The sequence below is a fragment of the Anneissia japonica genome, unplaced genomic scaffold (assembly GCF_011630105.1).
Source record: "Anneissia japonica isolate Jap-2015-1 unplaced genomic scaffold, ASM1163010v1 scaffold287714_len2871179_cov188, whole genome shotgun sequence".
Taxonomy (NCBI): domain Eukaryota; kingdom Metazoa; phylum Echinodermata; class Crinoidea; order Comatulida; family Comatulidae; genus Anneissia; species Anneissia japonica.
This window is the reverse complement of record NW_022755542.1, coordinates 2,493,896-2,520,331: the sequence shown is the minus strand read 5'-3', so window position 1 is coordinate 2,520,331 and position 26,436 is coordinate 2,493,896. Positions and strand designations below refer to the sequence as shown.

The window sequence follows — 26,436 nt, the reverse complement described above, 5'->3', positions numbered from 1 at the left end:
TATATATATATATTGTATGATTGTATGAGGAGTACGTTTCATATGTCTATTTTTAGTTTTCGGGATTTATAAAGGATACGAAATGAAATGTAACAAATAAAATACCAAATAAAAAAAAGAACTAAAAAGTCAAGGTATAAGGGAGAGGAAAAGGAAAGGGAAATTAGGCTATATAAAAATTGATAAAATTAATGTAAATAACAAAATATAAAAGAAACATATAAAATTGAAACTCAAACTAATTTTCTTTTTGCTTTTATTAATTTCCTGTAGAATGTTTAAGAACTACAGTAGTTGTATAATGTATAAAAATGGCTCCTGTGTACTGAAATTTTATTGAGAGAAACGCTTTTTTTTCATTGTTTTTTGCAATGTGTTTTTTTGTTTCTGTCAAATATCTTTTGTAATCTTTGTATTGTTGAATAAAGAAAAACAAAATAAAAAAATAAAATAAATAAATAAACAATGAAAATCATAAACCTCCATATTATCCATGTTATTAAAATTGAAAAATCTGAAACATCGTATACTTTCTTAACAGGAACTGCAAAGCACGGCAAGTGAACCAACGGCTGCAAGCATTTCTAGTAATAGCAACTCAGACATCTCAAGCAATAGTAGCCTGTCTATTGGTGTCAGCGTTGGAGTCGTGGTTCTATTATTACTTTTAGCTGCTTTTATTATTTATAGCAGAGAAAAACGAATAAGAGCGCCCTCGTCTAAGTTGTTCCTTTTGAATACAGATAGAAATGGATCGTCAGAAAATATTTATTCAGAATCAGATGAAAACGATTGTAATACAATGCTTTAGCGGATAACTGAACACATACAGTAGAACCACTATTAAGTGGGCACTTTCGGGACCAAAAAAAGTGTCTCCTTAATAAGGGTGTCCCCTGAAGAGGGGTACCCCTATTCAGGGGTGTCCCCTGAAGAGGTGTACCCCTATTCAGGGGACATTAAACGAAAACTTGAAATTGTCCCCTTAATAAGTGTTTTTGGTATGTTTTCATATAATGATGACATCCAATTCTTTATAATTTTATTTTTATTGGCATAATTAGTTACAGCAGAATTAGAACTAATTTATATCAATAATTTGCAATGCAAATACAATTCATTTATAATATGAAATCAGCAGAAATGTCATTAAAACAACAATAGTGTTATATGTTCCCAATATTGTTTCATGATACAATGCTAATGAATGAATTAGAATCCTATGAAAGTGCACGAAAACCGAAGAAAAAGAAATCCCTATGGTTAAGGGTAAAAATTGGACAAGATTGGTTTATACGAAGTAACACATTTAGTAGGTCTTACCGATATCCACTCCAATGATCTGGGGAGAAAATTCTGGTTTATTGCTCAAATTTCAAAATTCAATTTTCATTTTCAATTAATTTCTATTTCAATTATTCAAATATTTCAATATACGTTTGCTATACGTAGGCTACACCCATTGCTTAACAATGGGCTAAAAGCTTCAAAGGAGCTTTCTTTGTTTTTGTAGGTAGCTTTGGTATCATCAGTAGGGTAAGAATGCTTTGATCTTAAGTTTATTCATAGCTATGTCACCTACTAGAGGTAATGTTTTGATTGGTCAAACACTTTTGGTACTTGTGCATATATGCTTTCGGAAAATGATAATTTTTCATTCCTGATGATGACATAATTATATAAATGAATAACCTTTAACCTTTTAATTAATGTCGAAATATTGAATCCCGACACGTTGTTCTACTTAATTCAAAATTAAATAAACATTATTAATATTATTATTATTATTAATATTATTATTATTATTATTTATCTTCGTTTTCGTTTAGTGATGTTTGTGTGTGTGTGTGTGTGTGTGTGTAACGCTTTGTTGTTTCAGTTTTTTTTCCTTGTGTACAAAATAGTTCAAAAACGGCTGCACCAATGTAAATTAGAGTTACACGGATTGTTAAGTATGACCCAAGGATGAGGTGATTCAATTTTGGTGAATGTCCGGAGTAGGGTGTGGATGTGAGGACCATTTAAAGGAATTTGTCCTAGACAAGATATCTCCAAACCTAGTAATCAACTGACATGAATGAAACTTTCGTGAAAGTTTAAACAAGTTATCAAGCACTGGTCAACGATCCAAATGAACTTGAGGATCATTAACATTTTTGAGGTCCTGTCGTGTTTCGTGTGTACAAAATATCTCAAAAGCAGCTGCACTGGTTTAAATGCCAGTTACAGGCTTTGTTAGGTATAACCCAAGGATGAAGTGATTAAATGTTGGTGACCAACCGGCGTATGGTTTGCGTATGACAACCACTCAAAGGAAAACGTCCCAGACCAGGTATTTAAAAAAATAATCAAATGATATGATAGAAACTTTCGTGAAAGGTTTAACCAAGTTACAAGGAAGAAATTGTGAAGTGTTAGTACGATTCAAATACGGTGGTGCATGTGAGGGCCATTATGACCCAGACCTAAATATCTCTTGATTGGATCAATGGTCGGTTGCCAATGACGCTTTTCAGAATAGTTGGTGTTTTAATAAAGAAGTGGTCACGATCCGACGTAGTGTGAATATGAGGTCCTTTTAAAAATACGTTTACCGTATTATCCATCGGCTGAAACAAGTATAGGCCTAATAATGATGGATATTTAATTTATTGCAATTACAGTAAAGGTGTACAGCGTTTTTTATGTACCAAATTCACTTTTTTCGAAACTTATTAGGAATATGTAATGAATCTTTACATTTTAACAGGGGACGCTAAAAATCAAATCTCCATTTCTATTTCCATTTCAACACCAATACATTTCTTGCATTTTGTTTGTAAAAGTAAAATCTGCTAGTATGTTAAATCAGAACATGTAAGGAATTGGCAGGTGTACAATTGATATAATTGAAGGCGTTCGAAAAATGAAGTGATTATACTTTGGTGTGGATAGATATGGACCCTACAAAGCAAAACGTCGCAGATCAGATATCTCAAAAACTAATCAACTCATCTAGTAAAACTTTCGTGTTAGTGTATCTTTATTAAAGTAAAGATTGGCAAGTTATTGTGCGTTTTTGAAGAGTGGTAGTGGTTGAAATAAATTAGGAACATTTTTTGGGAGGTTTATTTTATAGGAAGTTTTTTGCGGTGGGCGGAGATATGCTCTCTACTGATTGCTCTTATTATTATTATTATTATTATTATTATTATTATTATTATTATTATTATTATTAATATAATAATAATAATAATAATAATAATAATAATAATAATAATAATTATTATTATTATTATTATTATTATTATTATTATTATTATTATTATTATTGAAAAACATAAGCACAAGATTACAGAGAGCAAAGAGAATACTCAGTTGGCCGGACAGAATTGCCAAAAAGTGAACTGAATCACTGTCTCGCCATAGCCATAAGCCTGCGCAGTAAAGAAATTCGTAGTTAACTATTTAACTGCCTATGCAAATTTTCCATTGCAGTACTAGGCAGGCCTAGGCTGGCCTACACCAGTGGAACTTTTTCTGGGGCGGTAGGGGGAGGGGGAGGAGCCGCACTCTCACTTTAATAGTCATATTTGTGTTGAAATATGAAAGGGTACACTTTTTTTATAAGAACACATTTCATAAGAACACTGAGGATGAAATTGCTTAAAAGTTATGAACAAAATAAGAAAAAATTTAGGTGCAGGCATGTGTCGAACTGAGATTTTTTTTCTCAAATAGAAAAACAACAAATTTCATCTGTACCTTATGTGCAGTAGGCGTCATGTAATACTATATAATACCATTTTTATTACACAGTCGCGGCGCTACGGGTATGGGAAAGGGCAATGGGAATTTCCCCCAGAAAATGTTCTTACCGCCAGCTTCCCCCACCCCAAAAGAGAAGAAAAACCACAATTCGTCGGGGAGAAAAAAAATGTATTTTCTCATATAAGTAGACTATCTATCTATAAAATCGATTAAATAAGCGCGCCTCTGAAACCCCATTGTCATATTTTTCCCTGGATCACTTTCGAAACATTTTACTCGACGCTTGACCACGCCATTTTACTCTCGTCGGGGAGTTTTTTTTCTATTTTATTTAAAATCTGTAATGAAACCATCTCCTTGATACTTGCCAAGTATTCAAATCCCCCATTAAAGAGGAAGGCTGCATTTATACTTGACGGATCTTCCAGTGTAGTGTTTGATCAGGTGGAATTTATACACATTAACAACACTCTGTACGAACAAACAAATGAAAGACAAAAAACATAGGCCTAACTGAAGTTGGATTATAGGCGGAAAGACGATAATTTCGTGAGTTTTGACCAAAAAAAATAATTGGTTGGGCAATTGTTTTTATAATAGGAAGGGAAAAAATTATTTTTTACATGGCCTTACAGTGGGTCAAACCCTCCTTGGTCAAACCAAAGGAATCAATTCGTGACACTGAAATGTAATGTGCTGAAAATCAGCTAAAGCTTCGGGAAATAACGACAGTTATGTCTTTATTTTTCAATTAAAACTGAAATATGGAATTAAATTCACTTCGTGAGCTGGAGGCTTTGATGATCTATGTTGTTATAGTTTTTGAGACAGGTATGCTTCGTATCCCCGACGTTATCTGACGCAATGGTTTACATCACTTTGATTTTAGGCTTTGAAATAAGCATAATTATAATATAGATTACTATTAATATTACTATTATTATTATTAATATTATTATTATTATTATTATTATTTATTATTATTATTATATTTTAGTAGAATCATCATCCTCATCATTGGTACACATATCAAAAGCAATTTTAACACAAAAGAATTAAATTCACTTCGTGAGCTAAAAACTTTAATGATCCATGTTGTGACAGTTTTTCAGACCGCCGGGTAAGTTTCGAATCCCCGGTTATCTGACGCACATCACTGTGATTTTAGGCTTTGAAATAAGCGATATTAATTATAATATAGATTAATATAAATATTACTATTTCTATTACTTTTTCAGGCGCGGATCCAGACCTTCATCCAGTTCGCCCAGGCGAAGGTCAGCCTAAGTGAAAAAAAAAAAAATTTGACTCCATTTTTACAACATTTATACTTACTTTCATTGACTCTTATTTTGAACATTACCATTAGCACATTGTTTAAATCCACTGCAGCCTATATCTTACACTTTTACACTGATTGTAATGTAGGCCCTTTTAAAGAGAGATACATTTCCATTACAATATGTTCTTCCATTTCTATAGCGCATTATACAGTACGTGACAAACGTTACGTAACCACTACTAACTCGGAGTCGCTCAGCTCAGTCGTACGTGTGTATATCTTGCCATTGACACTGTGCTTTTTTTTAAATTTTTTTTTAGCATTGCTTCAAAGCAAAACAACCTAGGCCTATCAGACATTCACATGAACACTAAACGAATGAAAGTATATTTCTATTAACTTTTGTTTTCTCGGCGGCCAACCGGCCCCCAACCTCCGTGCTCGCGAGCAAAGCGAGCAATGAAGTTGGGGCCAGCGTGCTGCCGAGGGCTCCCGTGAAAAAACTTGCTATTTTTCCATTGTATACACCAATTTTAAAGATGTTCTGTAGTACCGTAGTAAACTAATACACAGTTTAAAAAAAAACATTTTTTAAATAAAAATAATTATGTTTTTTTTTAAATCTAACATCAGAGCTATGATGTAGCAAAACAATAAAAAACTTTGAATTCAAAACAGGCAGGTTTATTTAAGAGAAAGCTTGTTATTCATAGCATTGTTGTTATTTTACTATTTTGCCTTTTGACATTGACAAAAATCCAAGATTAGACCTATGAACGAAAAATAATGTTTCTATGGTCGCTTTCAATCAATACATACAGACGTGGATTCAGACCTTCGCACCGTTCGCCATGAGAAGTTTAGGGTGAGAAATTTTATTATATTTTGTTATTTTAAAATCACAAAAAAAAAACATTATGCATATTTAAATAATTTCCTAGTGAAAAGTAAAATCACACCTATCATGTTTGGTTTTGGTCAGTTGTTGAAATAATTGCATTATTCTGCTTCCTTCAAGAATAAGTTGTATTATGACCAAGTTTTTATAATATGAAGAGTGGGCTTCCTGTAGCCATTAATAAAATTTAAATTTTAAAAAAATGGTTCGGGTGGTAATCAAACCCATGACTCCAGGTTATCTAGCCAAATAAAAACCACTACAAATGCTATTAGTGAGTTTGCCTCAGGAAATATCATAGGAGTGATTATTTTCCCCCCTGTCATGTTATCGTACCGAATACCCAGTACGTCCCCAAATACTAGCCATTAATACAATTTAAATAAAAAAAATAGGGTGGGAATCGAACTCACGACCTCCAGGTTATCAAGCGAGATGAAAACCACTACAATTGCTATTAAGATGTGAGTTTGCCTCAGGAAATATCATAGGAGTGATTATTTCCCCTACCTGTCGTGTTATCGTACCAAATACTCAGTACGTCCCCAAATACTAGCCAATAATAAAATGATTAAAAAAAATGTTTCGTGTGGGAATTGAACCCATGACCGCCAGGTTATCTAGCTGTTGTTTCAGCCGACCCAAATTTGACGAAATTAAGGGTCGGCATTTTAGCTTTTATTTATTTATTTTTTGTTTGAAAAGGATTTTTGGATGAAACAAATTTTATTAATCTGGTAATCAAATTTGTTGGATTTCAATTTAAGACCAATTTGTTTTTCTTGTGAGACCAGTTTGGGATATTTTTCTTCTTAGGACAAAATTATGCTAAATTATGCTAAAATTTTCCAAAATTATGCCAGCACATATGCTAGATGCCAAACGAGTCTAAATTATGCCAAAAAGCATAATTAATTATGCTAGGTCTGGTCACTATGCTCTGCGCTCTGTTGATGTACCCCTATCAGCGAAAGGTTGCAAGTCTTCAGACGCTTCTAGGCTAGAGCAAGAACCAAGAGCGAGAAATAGCCTCTTAAAAATATATATAGACAGTAAAAATGTGCATGTCACATAGTTTTCACTTTCTTGCTAATGAGAAATTTCGATTCTGATCGTTCTCAAATTAGGGAAAATATTCTTGAACTACTGGCAACAATTCATGGACGATGCGCCGTTCTCGTCGTTGTCGTCGATCGTCCACAGAAAGCGGGTGGTGGTAAATTTCAGCAAATTTAAGCAACACGAAAGCATTCGTGGACTTGGTGTGGGTGAGAGTGGTTCAGGATAAGGAGTGGGACGGAAATACCTATACGTTCTTCTTCTTCATGTTAACAGGTTTATATTACTGGAATTCTGACTTATGGAATATTTGGATTGTGAGTGTTTTTATAATTTTCATTTAATTGTGATAATGTCATCTATTTTTTTTTCGAAATGAAAGGCCGCTCTTCTCGCCCTGTTTTCTACTCTAGGCCTAGGCCTAGGCCTAGTTAGGCTAGCTAGGCTGGGCCTAGGCCGTCAGGCCTCACTAGGGTCGGGTGGGCCTAGGTAATGTCTTATTAGCTTAGAGCCTAGACCCTTAGCCTAATTTCTAGAGACCAGCCGAGCAACAAGGCCTACCTTTTTTAGGGTAGGTATACTTACTTACTTGGTTTAGGCCTACTTTGGATTTGGAGCTTAAAAAATATCATGTTTCCTTCAACCCAAGATTCTGGTTCCTGGACGAATTACGGATAGGGCCTAGCCTAGGCCTAGATAGAAACGGTTTTGATGCACACACCATGTATTCTCCAGGATCCTCTTAAATTGATTAAGGACAGTGGTAGACTATTCCAATCGTCTACCATTAATATAATAAGGAAGCTTAGTTTTACAGCCTAGATAGGTCTAGCCTACTAGTTTAGCTTGGCCAGCCCTGAGCTGGGAAGGTAGGCCTAGTCTGACCCTAGCCTACTCTACTACTGTACTGTACTCTAGGCCTTGAGTACAGTAGTAGGGCCTCCCTTCCTGGCCTACTGTACGCTTACAGTAGGCCTATTGTCGTTGACGGATACTAATAATATACATCTGCCAGACTGAATTAGTACATGTAATAAAGCCTGGGAATATATTTCGTCCGCGCAAAAATTTGGCCTAAAAATTCCTTCACGCATTTAGGAAAATAAGGGCAGATTTTGCCGAAAATTAGGCTTTTAACAAATCTTAATATATAACTATGCAACAATTACGATTCCACACACCTATTTTCCTAGCGAAATTTGGGCATATTTTTTAGATATCCTCTGCGCAATTAAAAACTTTACAGTTGGTACACCTGCCACCTCTCGCTCATATTACTGTACAGTACTGTTTGAAAGTTTCTTGCAGAAGCATCCACTTTTTACACCTTAAACCTATTGTCGGCCCACGTTGTATTATCTTGCAAATCTTTATAAAATGTATGGATGATTATACCCTAAAATTGTTTGGAAATTCTGTAATTTTAAGATTAATGATTGTAAAGGTAAAGGTAGGGGATTAATCCATAACTCGCAGCATCATTGTTCTGGATTAGTTACACCTCCTCAGACGGAGAATATCACTGTATGTACACAACGGTCCAACTATACTGTAGTTTGTTACTGGTACCTGGATAGGGTTACTGAACTACAGTAGGGCATAAGGTAGCGTAAGCCGAGCTTAGTGGCTAGCATTATCAGGCTTCTTATTTGTACAGTACACTTGCATAATACCATGAGATACCAAGTGATAAATTTACAAGATAATCCTTGTTCAAATTAGGTTGAAACCAATTGTAACTTACTGTAGTATCAGGCCATCTATCATCTTGAATAATGTATTCAATAGAATAATTTAGTAGGCCATGGAGATTCTAATAAATGTTCAAAATGTTAATTAATTATTTGATTGGCATACTGAAAGGTATTCCTGGTTTACAGTCTTAGTTTTATTGTGTAACATAGTACTCTGCACTCTATGAGTGCTTCAACTGTTTGAACTTAGTTTCGAAAACCGACTGTTCTATTTATTCGTGGGGTGCACTATTTTGTGAGAGACAGACATTTAGTCAGTTTAATCAGGTACAGTAGGTATCTCTCTCATTGGTTATCAACATCACTACTAGTTTATGGATTTTTACAATACAATATCTTTTTATTTATCAATTCATCAAAACTTCTACTGTACTTTATACTTTTGTCCCTACAGTAGTTCCTTGTTTATATTTTGTTCTATTTATTATGAAAGTAAAGGAAAAAATAAATGCTGTTCTGATTGTTGTTTCCGATAAGATACTTTACTTTAGGATTTAAATACATTTTTTGATTAAATGTTCACAGGTACGTACTATCCTTGGGAATTCAGTTGAGATGGCTGTAATGCGACGGAGACGGTATATCATGAAAACAGTCTTGATATTTCTAGGAATTGTGTTATGTTTTCTGTATATTTCTTCTACTTCTCGGCCAGCGGGAATTGGGGAAGACAATAGCAAATTTTACAAAGAAAGACGCTCAGACAATGTTAAACATAATGGACAACCTATACCAAATGAACAAAACATTCGAACTGTAGCAAGAAACATTCTACTACCAGAGCATGTAAACAATTCAATTCCAAATAAACTTTCCTTAGATAAAAATCAAGAGATTTTAAATGTTGTTCAAAAAACAAATAACTCTTTAATTAATTCAGAACAAGATGCTCTTAAAAACAATTCCAAACATACATTGAAACAGACTATTTTAGAAGTCAATCGTAAGCAGGAAATACGCAATCTAGGAAGATTTCCAACGAGGCCTGCAAATGCCCCTGTTTTAGTTGTAATGGTTCATAAACGTTTAGAATATTTACGCTTTCTGATTGATTCTTTTCGAGAAGCGAAGGATATAAGTGAAACACTACTAATCTTCAGCCATGATTTTTATTCCGAAGATATCAATGCATTGATTAAACAAATTGATTTTTGTCAGGTAAGTAGTTTATTTTCTTTTAATCTCATCAATAATTTATGTGAGAATGATAATACAGGGCCTGTAGTGATGTGATGTAAAATGTATTGTTAAATGGATCTCTGTGTATGGCACTTTATTTATAGTGAAGTCTCAAAGTGCTGGAGGTATGAACTAATTCAAACAGTAACATCTTCTACCTTGAGGGTCACTACTTCCTGTCTGGCCTAACCAGTATTTACCAATACAGTACCAGCTACTTTTGACTTTCCACAACAGTGGGTACAGTATGGACCTCATTACACCAAGGTGACCCCTACAGTATAGAATACTCATCTCAAAAATGTACTACAGTTTACTGTATGTTCTTTGAAATGCACATGAGCCAAATTTGTAAACTGGGCCTACAGTACAGTTTATAGTTTTTATCCGAGAAAACTTGTTCTACCACCAGAACCATGCTGTAGGCAAGCGTGCCATTCATACCAGTGCCGATATTATGGTTGTACTATACGTTGTGGCGCTCCCTGTACTGCCTTAACCCTCTTGGCCATTCGACTTGATGGACAATAAACCTTAACAATAAAATTTAAGGTTGAACCAAAATCTTAATTCTGATTGGATGTTTTTCTAGGTTAGAACAATAAAATCAGAAAAAATTGGTTTAAGGCTGGTGTAACATATGTGATGTCTCACCACGAAATGAGACACATCGTTGGTGAAATCATATTGAGATATTCACCAAAATAGGTCAAAGGCAACATTTTTACAAAATTTTGATTTTATGTTTTTGAATAACTTGACACTTATATTTTATGATTGTGTACTTTTTATTAGTGAATTTTCTTACTAAAACAGTGTTCTCTTCGCATATTCTGTAATTCTAGTCCTATTATTTGTACAGGTTAGTTTATCTTTGAGGCCGATTTTCTCAAAACCTGGTTCTCATACACCTACAGTAAACTTTAAATACTAACATCTCTGGATCTATTTATCCTAAGGAGGCCATTCAAATTAAAGCTTATAATGTGATCTACCAAAATGTATTAACTCATTTTTTGATTTTCTAATGATGAGACTCATTTTGTAGTGAGACCTCACATATAGCCACTGCCTAAAATTTTATATGTAGGCTTTCAATTAATAGTTTGACAATTACTGAAATACCATCTATTTCGAAGTTAATAACAATTGATTTTATGGCAATTCAGTGTTTTAATTAAATTTGTAATATGCAGATATCTGGTTTTACCACAAAGGTCTTTAAAAGTACACAAGGAAGTATCAAAATCGTAAATTCTTTTTACAGTATTATCCTGAGAAATACAGACTGTAAACAGTGGTCTTCTGAATTGTGTTTATAAAGTGCTTTGTGAAATAATATGTTAATACAGTAATAAGTCCCTTTTGTATTATTGCAATCAAATTTCCAATAACATTGTTTGTATTTCAAAGTTTACTAGTATTGTCAAATTTGTCTAATAAGGTTAATTTACACACACAGTGGCACATGGCTGTTACAGAATAATTTTTCACACAGTACTCTCCATTACGCAGCATATTCAACTACAGGTACTTAGGACAAATGTTAAATTGCAATAAGCAACGATTGTGACGCGCCAACATTGCTGGTTTGTTTTATTGCATGATTAGTGAAGAATAACCAGAATTTCTGGTTGGGCAGGATATTTTTTTTGTTGCTTGACAGTTTTTGGGAAATAGAAATTGATTTTATTTTTATGCTAAGCGACACGTTGCTCTGTCGCGTACTGTAGTCTTGTCACCCTCAGTATGGATCACTACACAGTGTATGTGATTGTATAATTTTATTTAGTCTGTCATCATGCTCTGTAAATCAAGATTAATACCATGTGTCATAAAATGAAGATAAACCTTAATAATTGAATTAATAAAACCTTGAATATCTCATTATAAGGATCGAAAAATGTTAAATCTTTCAATGAACATGATAATGTTTTCACTGATCTACAGACTGTCTGAGGCTTGCCATCCCAAAACGAGTGTACTGTCGTTAATTAACATCTCAACGAGATTTGATTGACAGATAAACCGACTAATCAGCGAGTGTCATTTAGTCACGTGATCAAAAACTTTTTCTCGGACATTTTAATTTTCTTAGACAGCTGGTTTAAACGCAAAACATACGTGAGCCTAGGCCTAGATGTCTATGCTTGGTTATACTGTACCTGTAGATACCCAGATTTACATGAGCAGTGCGCATCAGTGACTTGGTCTTTGCCGACAACAAGGTTGACTGAATGCGGCTTTTCCCTCTTTCTTTGGGAGTGAAATACAGAGGCTTTTACAACAATTTCCCCGCCATGTTCCATGAAATAGATTAACACTATGAATATATGATTCATTTGCATACCGCCTACCCTGAATTTTCTTTCTTAAAGAAGGTTGATAGCAAAGAAAATCTTTGCCAACTCGGTAAGTCTAGCCGCCATTGTCTATAGGTTTTCGTGACTTTGTGGGCGGGGCTTCGCGTCCTTGTCGACATGTCAATTGTTGAACTGAGTATAGCAAATGTGGCAGTATTGTACGCCCATACAGTACTTTCGTACAGCATAACTTTGGCAATAGTACTCTACTTGTCGATTCCAGTAAAATGACCCATCATTTTAAAGCTTAGTAGAGAATACTGTTAAAGAATATATAAAAAGTCAATTTTAATTTTTTTAGTCACTTTTCCTGGTTTTGGGATGGCAAGCCTCATTTTATTTTTGAAAATCCTTAAATTGATTAAATGCCAATTTTTTAATCTATGCAAAAGCGCAGGAGAAATCTTGTGTAATGTTTTGCATAGTGAAGTACTGTACAGTAGCAATAAGTCTGTATCAGGGTCAATCAAACAAACACTCAACATATTTTTATGTCAGTTGACCTTGGATATGGGCATGCGCAGTTCAAATGAAACCACAAGTTGCTTTAAAATACTGCTGTACACCATGCAGATAGTGTACAGTATGTGGTGTTGTGCCACAGCAGAACAGTTGATAATAAATTAATGAAGGATTGCTGTACTGTACACCTTGAGATACAGTAGTCTACCTGGTATACCGCAAGCATTTATTATGGAGCTACAGTAGTTCGATTGTGCGATGCGGTAGGGATATAAGACGTACAATAATGGTGTAAATAAGAAGTCTGCATCTCGATACATAAATGAGTCGGCAGTTTCAACCAAGGTCGTACTTTCGCCAACTGTAGTGTTATTTTCAGTCACACACAGATCTTTTTGTTTGCAAGAAGCCATCTGCGCATGCAAGTACTTAAAGTTATCCTCGTCGTGTGGATACTAGGATGCACTTTGGTTGAATGTACGTTGTGCAGGTACAGTCACGTATGGGTTAATCCATTGTAGCATCGTCACGCAAATCCTATTATTATTTATAGCCTGAACTAATTTGATCATCTTGTGTCTGATATTTATTTAATTGTTATTGCTTTCAATATTATTATTATATTATTGTTATTATTACTCACAAAAAGGCTGCCTTCGGTGGCCTTTAGCGAGGCTGTGAGGTACTGGTGTGGGTCCAGATATTTGCAGGAGGGGGTGCAGAAAGAGAACTCCTGTATAAATAACATAAGTTTAAATGAATTAGGGGAACTGTCTTCTGTCTAGTTATTCTCCCATCTTTCAAGAGACTACTGTAAAGCCAACAATAATATTAACCTTAATTGTTCTCAGAAATGACCCCACTTCTAAAGAAAAAAAGCTGCTTACTATTTACTTAACATCTGTACATTTGTTCACCAGCTAAAATTAAAAAGCACTTTAACATGTTAATGGTGGAGGACACAGGTGTAGGCCAATCATTTAAATAATAATTTTGTGAAGCCCAGTTGACTAAATGCTGCAAGTAGTATCAACGCATAATATTGAATACTACATTTTTAGCTATAATTTTAGAAAGACCTTTAAATAAAAGTCAAATTACCTTTAAATAAAGACAACATGAGCCAATACTAATTTTGTTTATAATGTTAAAGCAGGTAAGATACTGTAGGCATACTGGTAAAGAATAGTAAAAAGTGGATAAAATACATGCTGAAATGTGATGGATGTAAACATTCCTTATTGGTCATGTATTGATTTTTATTCCATTATTTACAGTAGGACGCGTACTGTACTGTACGTACTGTATCAGCAGCAATCACTACTGTAAGTGGTATGTTCCACTTACTGTACCTATACTGTGCTACTTCTTTCACTGTACTGTACTAACGAAATTTGAATAATGAATTCTCACATGTGTTGCTTTTGTAGCGTGACAAGTCCTCGTCCAATATTTTGTGGACTTGTGTTAAATTGTAAAATTTTTTTTTTTTTACAATATTTTAATGGGCATAAATATGAACTCAAAATATCCAAAAGACATTTAAAAGAATGGTGCTACGATATATTTCTTCCAGAGCTGTGCACATATCTGGACAGTAAATCGGCACAAACATTAGTATATGATTATAGTAATGTAATTGTAGAGTATGCTCTAGTTGACACGTGTTCGTTAGGATTTCCCATGAAAGTGATATTTTTTTCGCCTTTGGATTCCTCCGGGTGAGCATGTGGCTTTACAGTTACCTCTTTCATGTAATGAAGTTTTATTATTTAATGGCATTGGCAGACATCTGTGAATTAACAAAAATAATATTCTATTGATCATCTTAATTTTAGATTGAAAGCTAATTATTTAGCCTACTTTAATTATGTAAACTAAAGAATTCAAATTGAAATGTGTACAGTATAGGTATAGCATCACACAGCCACCATCTTTAAAGGTTAAAGGTTAAAATGTAAATAACAATTCACATTTCATTTTCAGTTGATGTATATTCTTTGTAAAAGAGTTTAAAAATACACTAACTGTACATCTTGGTAACCATTCACCTTCAAGTAGCAGTAGTGGCACATACTTTCAAAGGTGAAAGTTCCTTATAGTAATTAATATCCAGTTGGTGTTTTTAACAGGTGGAGTTTCTAGCACACAAATGATTGTTGTGTTTGTTTTAATAGTTAATGTTTGATAATTGGGATAATTACAGACTTACTGTATAGAGCATTGATCATGTGCCATTTATTTAATTATAATTCCAAGGTACAGTGGTACAGTTACTGTAGTTCCACGATATTTTATGTTTGTAAGCCCACTTTATGCCCAAATATATGGCACAGCATTTTCCTAGAAAAATACTATGCTACAGTATGATGTGTGAGTTGCTCATCTGACAAATATTCTGAGCTTATGTTGGAAATATTTTTATTCAAATTTATTAGATACTTGTACAATTGTATTAAGATCAATTTGGTCTCCCCACCTCAAGGTCCGGATTTCAATTAATAAACAAGATATTTATTCATTACAGTTTATTTTAGTGCCGTTTCAAATACAACTGCTTTCTCCTAGGGTGTAATGTCCACATGTTTATTTGTTAGTTACCGTAATCGAAACAGGAGCAGGCAACCCCACCAGGTACCCATTTATGTTGTACTTTTGAGTGGAGAGAAGAAAGCGAAATGACCTTGAAGGATAAACCATGGCCTTCAGGTTTTAAATCAAAACTGTTCCCGCTGTGCCAAGCCGTTTCTGCATACAGTTGTACAGTAGTTCTATAGCGGAATCTGAATAAAATAACCCTGGTATTCTTAAAACAAACTTTAGTCGTAGTTCAAGCTAAAACTTAAAAATTATGTCATTTCGTGTTCTTAAAACAAGCTTCGACTAGCACTAGACTAAATGACGCGAACCTCCACTAAAATGATAACTGTACCTCCGCAGGCCGAACCATTTACCCGGTGGCACTAAAAACGTCATGATAAAGTAAAACGAATAAAAACGATTGTATACGCAGGTTTGATGATATATCTTCGGTGGGACTTGATTTATTCGTCGTTAAAACTTTGACTACTGTACGTTGTTTGTGAATACTGTACAAGTTGAAGTTGCAACTAGCACTAAATGAAGTTCTAGTTCGAAGTTCAACTAAAGTTTGTTTTAAGAATACGGGTGTCAGACATACTGTTTCATATTGGTATATTGACAATTGCTACTTCAAACTGTTATCAATGAATAATTTGAATTTGGATTTTATTGTTTAAATTTTATTGTAATGCAAAATGATTAGCTTTCAGTACAGTACTGTATGATGAATTTTAACTTTCCATAATTTTATTTCTCTGTATCTTGTTCATAAATTGTATTTTTGTCTATTTTGTTATAACATGCAGTTGAACATGCTTTTAATTTAATTTGTGCAGTTATATAAATTAATATTAAATTATTTAAAATTTTTTTTATAACCATGTGAAGAGTCAGCAGGTCTCTGCTCTGAGTAATTCTTTCAGATTACAGCTGTTAAATTATGCACTATAAACTATACTGTATGAAGGAACACAAACATGATACATAATTACCGACACTTAAATTGGCCCATTATATTTTAAGTCTTGAATATCTTTTTCCAAATTATTGTTTCCTGCAAAGTATGCGTGGCTATCATGAATGAAACGAAAATTAGAATTCGATTGAAGTAATGTTCAGTGAATAGCAGTTTGTGAATGGAAAGGTAATGAGAGCTCTTTGATGTACAGTAGAATTGCATTCTTCTATTCATCACAGAACAGTATTTGTTTATAAAAAGCAGTTGTAGTTCGCAAGTTTGAAATCAATACTGACGGGTTTGGATGGTGTTTCATTTAATAAAAAACAACTTTTAACCTAAAATTGGAAAATTTTGAAATCATGATGTTTTTATAATGCTCTATAATCGCACTCAAAGTTGGAATGGGACCTGCTCACTGAAATTCATAATTGTCACAAATATGTTCCAAAAGATGGTATAGTAATTTTATATTAATAAATATATAATTTATTTCATTATTCTCTCAAACATTTTTATTATTTTTTTTTTTCAGACAATGCAGATATTTTACCCCTATTTACTTCAAATTTATGAAAATGAGTTCCCTGGAGTAGACCCAAACGACTGTCCACGAAATGTGGATAGAAAAAAGTAAGTTCTTGATTATTATTTAAAAAGTGTATAAATTTAAAAACAAGTGATACACTGTACAGTATTTGCTGTTATTTTTATTGTTGTACTGTACTTTAGTTGTTGCTATTGTTACATTTTTTATTTTTTTGTTATTATTTTATTAGTTATCAAGTTCTAATTTTACTGAAAATGGTTGTTATTAGAATTCTACTGTTGTATGAGCCTGTGAACAGGTTTATCGCAATATTGCATTGGCGTAACCATTGCTGTTGGATTCAACTTTTATAGTTTATTTTACATTTAAGAAAATGTGTTCTTTCTGCAAGACTAATTTACAATAGAACAAAATAGGTAATAATATTACTTGGTTGGTTGGAGTGAGCACTGACACACCCAACACTGATTCCTTAGTCAAATGCGTATTTGTTTAGCGAATATACTGTACAGCGCAATACTGTACTTATTCAACAGGCTACCTGCAAGCTGTGTACTGCGAAATGAGAGAGAAAGGTAAACTCAGGAATGGTAGTGTTAAAGCATTACAAAGTCCTATCCATACTATTAAATGTTATTTGACAAAAACATGTGAGAGCAGCTTAGCTTAGTCGGCTAATCTGGTAGTAGCCACTGTGTGTGCGCTGAACCGTGGTGATCTCTAGGTCCCCGGTTCAATTCCCATCGCTGCCTCCTTGTGTTTCAGCTAGAAGGCTGAAATACAAGTTAAAATAGCGCACCGTCTTTCAGATAACACGTTTAAGCCATTAGTCCTGTGTGCATATTTAGGGACCGTGTGCACGTTTAAAGAACGCAGTACACTCTTCGGAAAAGAGTAGGGGATTGTCTCCCAGTGTACTGCCCAATCACCACCAGAAGGATCCCAATGGAAATATTGCCTTCTAGACTTTCGTGGGCTATCCTTGGTGTTTACATCCAATAATTCCAATCACAATGTGTCATGCTAAATATGATCATGATCACATCATGACCATAGGCATCTAACAATTTTTTGTCGAAAAAATTAGGAAATTGTTACACAGGCTTGTTTATTTGTTTGTTTTCATTTCAAATCCATCGTATTAATTAGCACAATACAAGAAACTGCAGGAGGGAATAGAGATGACCAAATTAAGCCTAAAAAAGGGTTTAGTTTTTTTATGTGATTTTACAATTTCCAGTCTTTTTTTAACATGATGCGGAAACCTACTGCGTATGTGTTTTTAGCCTGTATATAGAGCTCCCGATTTTGGTGGGTTCCTTCCGATTTTGCGAGCAATCTCTTACTTTCCCGATTTTAGACTACAGCTGTAGCTACCATAGGCAGTCCTACTGCAGCTACAAGCCTCTTTATCAACTAAAACAAAACTATCATTCAGAATTTCACGATTTTCATGCATCCTTAATTTTCGTGATCGCCGCTTTATAGTGAAAATTAATAGTGTGCGAAAATATAGGGCACAGTAATATAAAAAATGTTACCAGGGAGACTGGATCCACCCATGTAAAGTCCAGGTTACCCTAAACATGAAAAGTAAACTTACTGTAAGAAAATAGAAAAACCGAAACATTCTGATAAGATGTTTCGACTGTCCAACAAAAAGACAAGAGCAAATATAAAAAAAAGTAAAGAATTTAGGAATTTCAGTGTCTAAATTTGAACATAAGAAGTAACTGAATGGAAGTTTTATACAATTGTATTTATGGACCTCACAGCCTTTTGTAAGAACTCCCATTGGTGAAAGAGTCTCGTGAATAAATAAAGATTATTATTATTATTATTATTAAAGCTTTACTTTTAGAATTGGACCCATATTTGATGATTGCTATCAGTATTGTCTGTCAATATTATCTAGTCATTTGATATTAAGGTGAATACAATAACAAGTCATATTCATTTATTGGTAATATCTGATTATTAATTTCCAATATTTGTATTATTGTATTCACACTAATAATTGACTTTAGGGAGCATCCATCATTCAGAGCACAAGGTACTGTATACCAGTGGCATGTCTGGGTCTTGAAATGGTTGGGGGGAGGGGTGGTGGTGGAGGTGGAAGAAGTCTGATGGGTGGGCGTGAAGGAGAGGTAGGGCTCCATGGTTAAGTGTGGGGGAGCTATTTCGCAAATAGTGTGGGGGAGCTTTTTCACAAATAGTGTTGTATGAGGTGATTTCTAACTACTTCAGCATATTTTTATTGACTTCAAAACATTTCCAGGAGGTGGGGTGGAGAGCGATTGACGGTTACAGTGTGTTTACATAATTACGGTAAAGACAAGTCACAATTGATATTAATATAAAACTTTCAATAAAGTAGCCTGCTGTATTATTTACTCTTCCCAAAAGACAGTCAAGAAAATTGAAAGATTATGTTTTTGCACTCCATTGAAAATAGAAAAAAATATCTGACATGGACCCCTTACGATCTTGATAATTTTTTGTCTGACAAGTTGTGTGACTAATATGGCAGACATTATTCTTATAGATTATTGTTATAAAATCAAATTATTCAAAGTACTGCAAAAGTTCAGAGTTAATACATACAATTGTACATTGAAAATACATTCAATTATACATTAACATTAAAAATGCATCCTGTAATAATTATCATTAATGAACACTAAAGGAGGCTTATTAAAATTATGTTTTTTTGTGAATTGATTGATTGATTGATTACTATACTAATACTATATAAGACATATTAAAATATAATTTATGCACTCTAAATAATATTAAGATAAAAAGGCATTTAATTTATGAAAAATAATTTTTGTTCTCTAAATTAAACATCAATATTTTTTTATGTACAGGTATTATGAAATTATAAAAATATAATACCTTTAAGCATACATGTGTCAATTGATGTTTGGATTTCCTATGATTACCGGTATTCATGATTTAATAATGTAGGCCACAGAAATTACCTGAAATAAACTAATTATCGTATTACAAATTAGTAAAATAATTAACACAGTCTTTTCTTGATCAAAATTTTATATTTTAGGCTTGAATGGTTCACTTTGTGTATTTTGTTGTGAAGCTGCATCAAACTTACTTTACATTGAAAGCAACATATTTTTTAGTTCACAAAGAACCATGCGAGTGATGGCAACCTATACAACCGCACAAAACATAAATGGGAAATCAATGATAGCTTATAGATCGACTTTCTAATTTTTTGTGTTATGAATCATGAACCTGCATTTGTTTGTTTGACCTTAAATTGACCTCAAGTTCTGCTATTTTCGCATTACTGTAGAGAAAAGTATAGAGTACAGTATATATATATATATATATATATATATATATATATATAGTGTGTTTTTCTTTGTGTTTTGTTTATACAGTAATTCTTTATTTATTTTACAGTAATTAAACAACACCCCTGTGATCAATAAATGAAAATAATAAAGCATTCCACCATTTTATAACTGGTTCAACATATTTAGGTGAAACTGCTTTTGAAAGTTGGAAGTTATAGCTTTAGGCTAATTATAGAATTGTTACCTTATATCCTAGTGTAAGCCTTTGACAAAAGTCTTCCGTTCGGTGGGGAATTACTGTAGGCACGGGCAGTACACAAGGACACAAGGCTTTCCAAAGAGTGTAGAGTCTGGTGGCACACATGGGGTATGTTGTGGCAAAATGGCTAGTTGTAGCAAAAATTGATATTCAAGTTATTGATATTTTCAGATACCTGAGTATGTGATATTTAAAATGAGAGGGTCATTCATTCAAATTGGATATTTCAAGCCTAAGTTATTGGAAAGTGAAAGTATAGTATTCTTAGAGTCAAGATAAATATGATTTTGAGTTTGCCTTTTAAAGTTAATTGTGCATACATTGTTTAATAGAATGAACTATCAAAATAACATTAAATAAACAATTTGTTGACCACTTCCAGAACTAATACATTTGGGACATGATTAATAAGACATTAAACTGTTGATTTACTGTATAGTGAAAAACAAATTTGAATTTTTAGGCAATTTTTTGAGCTCCCATATTTTATAGCTCATTTACTGGACTGTGCGACAATTTCGCCACGACATGCCTTACATAACCAACAGCTTAGTCTCATCCGAAAATGATGTGCTATTGAAACTTGCATTTCAAACGCTCAGGAATAAAGATTATTATTATTATTATTGAAGCTTTACTTTTAGAATTGGACCCATATTTGATGATTGCTATCAGTATTGTCTGTCAATATTATCTAGTCATTTGATATTAAGGTGAATACAATAACAAGTCATATTCATTTATTGGTAATATCTGATTATTAATTTCCAATATTTGTATTATTGTATTCACACTAATAATTGACTTTAGGGAGCATCCATCATTCAGAGCACAAGGTACTGTATACCAGTGGCATGTCTGGGTCTTGAAATGGTTGGGGGGAGGGGTGGTGGTGGAGGTGGAAGAAGTCTGATGGGTGGGCGTGAAGGAGAGGTAGGGCTCCATGGTTAAGTGTGGGGGAGCTATTTCGCAAATAGTGTGGGGGAGCTTTTTCACAAATAGTGTTGTATGAGGTGATTTCTAACTACTTCAGCATATTTTTATTGACTTCAAAACATTTCCAGGAGGTGGGGTGGAGAGCGATTGACGGTTACAGTGTGTTTACATAATTACGGTAAAAGAAAAGTCACAATTGATATTAATATAAAACTTTCAATAAATTAGCCTGTTCTATTATTTACTCTTCCCAAAAGAGAGTCAAGAAAATTGAAAGACGTATGTTTTTGCACTCCATTGAAAATAGAAAAAAATATCTGACATGGACCCCTTAGGATCTTGATAATTTTTTGTCTGACAAGTTGTGTGACTAATATGGCAGACATTTATTCTTATAGATTATTGTTATAAAATCAAATTATTCAAAGTACTGCAAAAGTTCAGAGTTAATATACAATTGTACATTGAAAATACATTCAACGCATACATTAACATTAAAAATGCATCCTGTAATAATTATCATTAATGAACACTAAAGGAGGCTTATTAAAATTATATGTTTTTTTGTGAATTGATTGATTGATTGATTACTATACTATATAAGACATATTAAAATATACTTTATGCACACTAAATAATATTAAGATAAAAAGGTATTTAATTTATGAAAAATAATTATTGTTCTCTGAATTAAACATCAATATTTTTTTATGTACAGGTATTATGAAATTATAAAAATATAATCAGTGACTCAAATCTGATCATATTAAAAGATACCTTTAAGCATACATGTGTCAATTGACGTTTGGATTTCCTATGATTTAATAATGTAGGCCACAGAAATTACCTGAAATAAACTAATTATTGTATTACAAATTAGTAAAATAATTAACACAGTCTTTTCTTGCTTCACTCTGTTTATTTTGTTGTGAAGCTGCATCAAGCTTACTTTACATTGAAAGCAACATATTTTTTAGTTCACAAAGAACCATGCGAGTGATGGCAACCAACAACCGCACAAAACATAAATGGGAAATCAATGATAGCTTATAGATCGACTGGCTAACTTTTTGTGTTATGAATCATGAACCTGCATTTGTTTGTTTGACCTTAAATTGACCTCAAGTTCTGCTATTTTCGCATTACTGTAGAGAAAAGTATAGAGTACAGTATATATATATAGTGTTTTTCTTTGTGTTTTGTTTATACAGTAATTCTTTATTTATTTTACAGTAATTAAACAACACCCCTGTGATCAATAAATGAAAATAATAAAGCATTCCACCATTTTATAACTGGTTCAACATATTTAGGTGAAACTGCTTTTGAAAGTTGGAAGTTATAGCTTTAGGCTAATTATAGAATTGTTACCTTATATCCTAGTGTAAGCCTTTGACAAAAGACACTACCATATTATTACAAACCCTGCAACCCCACAAAAATATAAAACCAACATATTGATTTAAGGCTGATAATAAAATGCTATTATTCAAATTGACTTAAAATATTGCTTGTCCTTTAAACAGTTGAATTTTTGAAAAGATAAAAAAATATTGACCTGGCTGATTATATATTATAAATTTAGATCCCATTATAATTTGAATTGGATTTTTATTGGTGCTACTGTAGACAGTGGCGGTGCCAGGATTTCCCTGACGGGGTGGGGGGTCCAAGGTCTTTCGTTCGGTGGGGAATTACTGTAGGCACGGGCAGTACACAAGGACACAAGGCTTTCCAAAGAGTGTAGAGTCTGGTGGCACACGTGGGGTATGTTGTGGCAAAATGGCTAGTTGTAGCAAAAATTGATATTCAAGTTATTGATATTTTCAGATACCTGAGTATGTGATATTTAAAATGAGGGGTCATTCATTCAAATTGGACATTTCAAGCCTAAGTTATTGGAAAGTGAAAGTATAGTATTCTTAGAGTCAAGATAAATAAGATTTTGAGTTTGCCTTTCAAAGTTATTTGTGCATACATTGTTTAATAGAATGAACTATCAAAATAACATTAAATAAACAATTTGTTGACCACTTCCAGAACTAATACATTTGGGACATGATTAATAAGACATTAAACTGTTGATCTGCTGTATAGTGAAAAACAAATTTGAATTTTTAGGCAATTTTTTGAGCTCCCATATTTTATAGCTCATTTATTGGACTGTGCGACAATTTCGCCAGGACATGCCTCACATAACCAACAGCTTAGTCTCATCCGAAAATGATGTGCTATTGAAACTTGCATTTCAAACGCTCAGGTAAAATGCGAAGAGTGAAGCGCGAATGGAAGTGAACCAGGTTTCCACGGTTCAGCGCCCGCAGTTAGTGGCTACCCCCGTGGCTACCACAACAAGTTCAGTCGACTGACCAAAACTTGACAATTGGTTTTCGTAATTTCTGTAAACAATTTTCTGATCTGTGCTTCGATGATATCAGAAATGCACATTTGATAGTTATTTAAAGCATTGAAGCTTAGCACTGCGACGTTCTATGACCCTCAGTTCTGTTATTGGCGTAGGTAAAATCTCTTCGGAACAGTACTGCATACCTTTGCCGTAACTATTAATTTCTTATCACTGTTGGAATACAGAGTACAAAAAGCATTTTCATTTAATTTCTCAAAATTAAAATAAGCCAAATAATGTTACGTTAATATTGAAGTTCTGCATGTTGTAGATTTTGGCCTTTATATTTGACAATTGTTTAAACATGCTGGGCCCACTCAAATTGTAAGATATGGACCAGTATGTGATAGCAAAATAACAGCTGTGCCAGTACAGTAGATTTGAACATCACATTTGTCAGTATGTTATCTTGATATACAGTAGATAGGGAATAGATGATACTACTACTGTCTGTATGGGGGTGACAGTTGTTGCTGGTAAACCCAGTATGCTTTAAGTAGTGGCCCAGCAGATGGAGTAGTAAGAATAACATAGATGCGCAAGCTATCTGTTAGAATCTTAGGTCATTTTATGCATGTGTTATTTTCACAGAGTGCAAAAGTAATCCTCTCTTACAGTAATAATAATACAGTAATTAGGCCACGTAAAATAAAATAATTGGATAGCATCCCCGCCCGACCGTCGGAAAAGCCCGACCTGATTTAAAAAAATTTTTTTTTTTAAATAAAAAAAACCAAAAAAACCCGAAGGCAATTTATATACTGTAGGCCTAGGCTTGTTTACAATCCGTCTGAACGCTAGCCGGCTAGGCTTCTCCCTAGCAGTTCCATTTCATCATCGTCCCGTCTAGGCCTCTTCCTTGCGGCAACTTTTACCGTGACGGCTTAGACGGCTTGGCCTAATCAGCTCGGCCTAGCCTAATTGGGCCTGGTCTACCCCTACGTCTAAGACCCCTCCCCTAAATCCGCCCCTGCTCACTGTTTGGAGGAGTTGCAGTGTTCTCACAGCATTGCATGGTTTTTTTTTACCCAAATGCATAAAGAAAACATGCGGCAACTCCAACCTGCTTCTCTACCAGGTGTATTTTAAAGACTTTGGTAAACATATTCAATACTTAAGAGCAGTTGTCAGTAAAAATCAAAGAAATTTCAAAAATAGTGGCCGACTCAAAAAAATGGATTTCTTTCAAATTTTGCACATGGCTATACCGTTGTTAAGAGAAATCAATTAATATGAAGTTTTATTCGCTTTGTGCGTATATTTCCATGGCAACAGGTAAATTTGTATTTTTGGCAATTTTTGTCATTTTTGGCTGTATTTAAATGTTAATATTAGTAATAATTTGATACAATATTTCTAATATCCTTATGGTTTATTCATCAAAAATAATGAGTTTGTGTATAAGGTCAATACATTGGGTATCTGTTGCATATTTTTATGTTTTTTGGATCAATACATTGGGTATCTGTTGCATATTTTTATATGTTTTTTGGATTTCGTAGTTGGGAGATACCATGTTTTAAAAAGGAGTGTTTTTCTTTTTTTTCAAATTATGCTCATAAACCTCAAAGTGGTGCTTTTTAGAACTGATTTTCTACAAATAGGTAGTTCTAATGTTTTAGAGAATTCCAGTTTAAAAAATGTGGGTAAGTAAAAAACGTACAAGCAGTGTTGCCAGAAAAACTGGCATTTTCATTTTAAAAAAATTATAATAGTAAAATTTACCAGTTTTTTCCGCTAATTTATCCATAGATTCCTTTGATTACAACAATAATAAATGTTTTTCTATACTTAAAGTAATATTGTGATAAAAAAAACAAAAAAAAACGATGTTTGTGGTATCAGTGTTGTTATTTTTCTGTTTTAGTGATATTTTAAACCCTTTTAAGGTGAGTTTATATAATAATTTCACTGTATACATACCAATTTCTGTCAGTGGTGTCACCAGTTGGACACAGCACCTTAAACCTGCCTTGGAATGCCAGTCCCTGAATGCCAGTCTCTGAATAACACCCTCTCCTCCCTACCACATCATGCAACACCCCTACCCCTTCTTGTCGGGACAAGTCGGGAATTATCGTGAAAAAATATATACCTAATATGTGGTCCTACAGTATTTCCCAGATGGTGGTCCGATTATAGCATTCAGAGAATCTCGAGCAGATTTTTTTGGAAAATGAATATCTTGGCACATTTTTGTTGCATTGCAGTGTTCCAAACATAAGCCCAGAACAGCGATAATGAAAGATGTAGTTTCATGGCTAAAGAGTGTGCTTCCTAAGCTTGCATCTGTATATTTAAGACACAACAATGCTGACTGCTACCACTGTACAACTATACTACTTGCAACAAAAGAAATTGCTGAAAAGACGAGGGTAAATGTGCAAATTTATGAAGATGGTTTTAAAATGAAACATGCTTTAGAATCAGATAGACAGTAAAATGTTGTTCCTACCTTCTCAAATGTTGCAACATATAAAGAACTGCAAGTGGGATGGTATAAGCCTTCCTAATAATTTTGAATTTACAACTACTGTACAGGCAGAGGCGGATCGAAAGATGTTCAAAAGGGGGGAGGGGGTGCGGGTGACAGTTGAGTTGATCGAGACAACACTGACCTAGGGGGGACGGGGCAAGCCCCCCGCGACATGCCCCCGCAACATTTTTGTG

At 33.8% G+C, this 26,436-nt stretch overlaps 1 protein-coding gene across 1 annotated transcript in view; it reads left to right on the top strand.

Annotated features, from left to right (window-relative positions):
* The first annotated feature begins 7,164 nt into the window (after positions 1-7,164).
* Positions 7,165-26,436, top strand: part of LOC117123673 (alpha-1,6-mannosyl-glycoprotein 2-beta-N-acetylglucosaminyltransferase-like) — a 32,331-nt gene continuing 13,059 nt past the window's right edge. Inside the window, exons 1-3 of the mRNA XM_033269674.1 lie at positions 7,165-7,306; positions 9,269-9,901; positions 16,824-16,921. Coding sequence (XP_033125565.1) covers positions 7,256-7,306; positions 9,269-9,901; positions 16,824-16,921 — 782 coding nt within the window. The 5' untranslated portion in view covers positions 7,165-7,255. The remainder of the gene's footprint in view (positions 7,307-9,268; positions 9,902-16,823; positions 16,922-26,436) is intronic.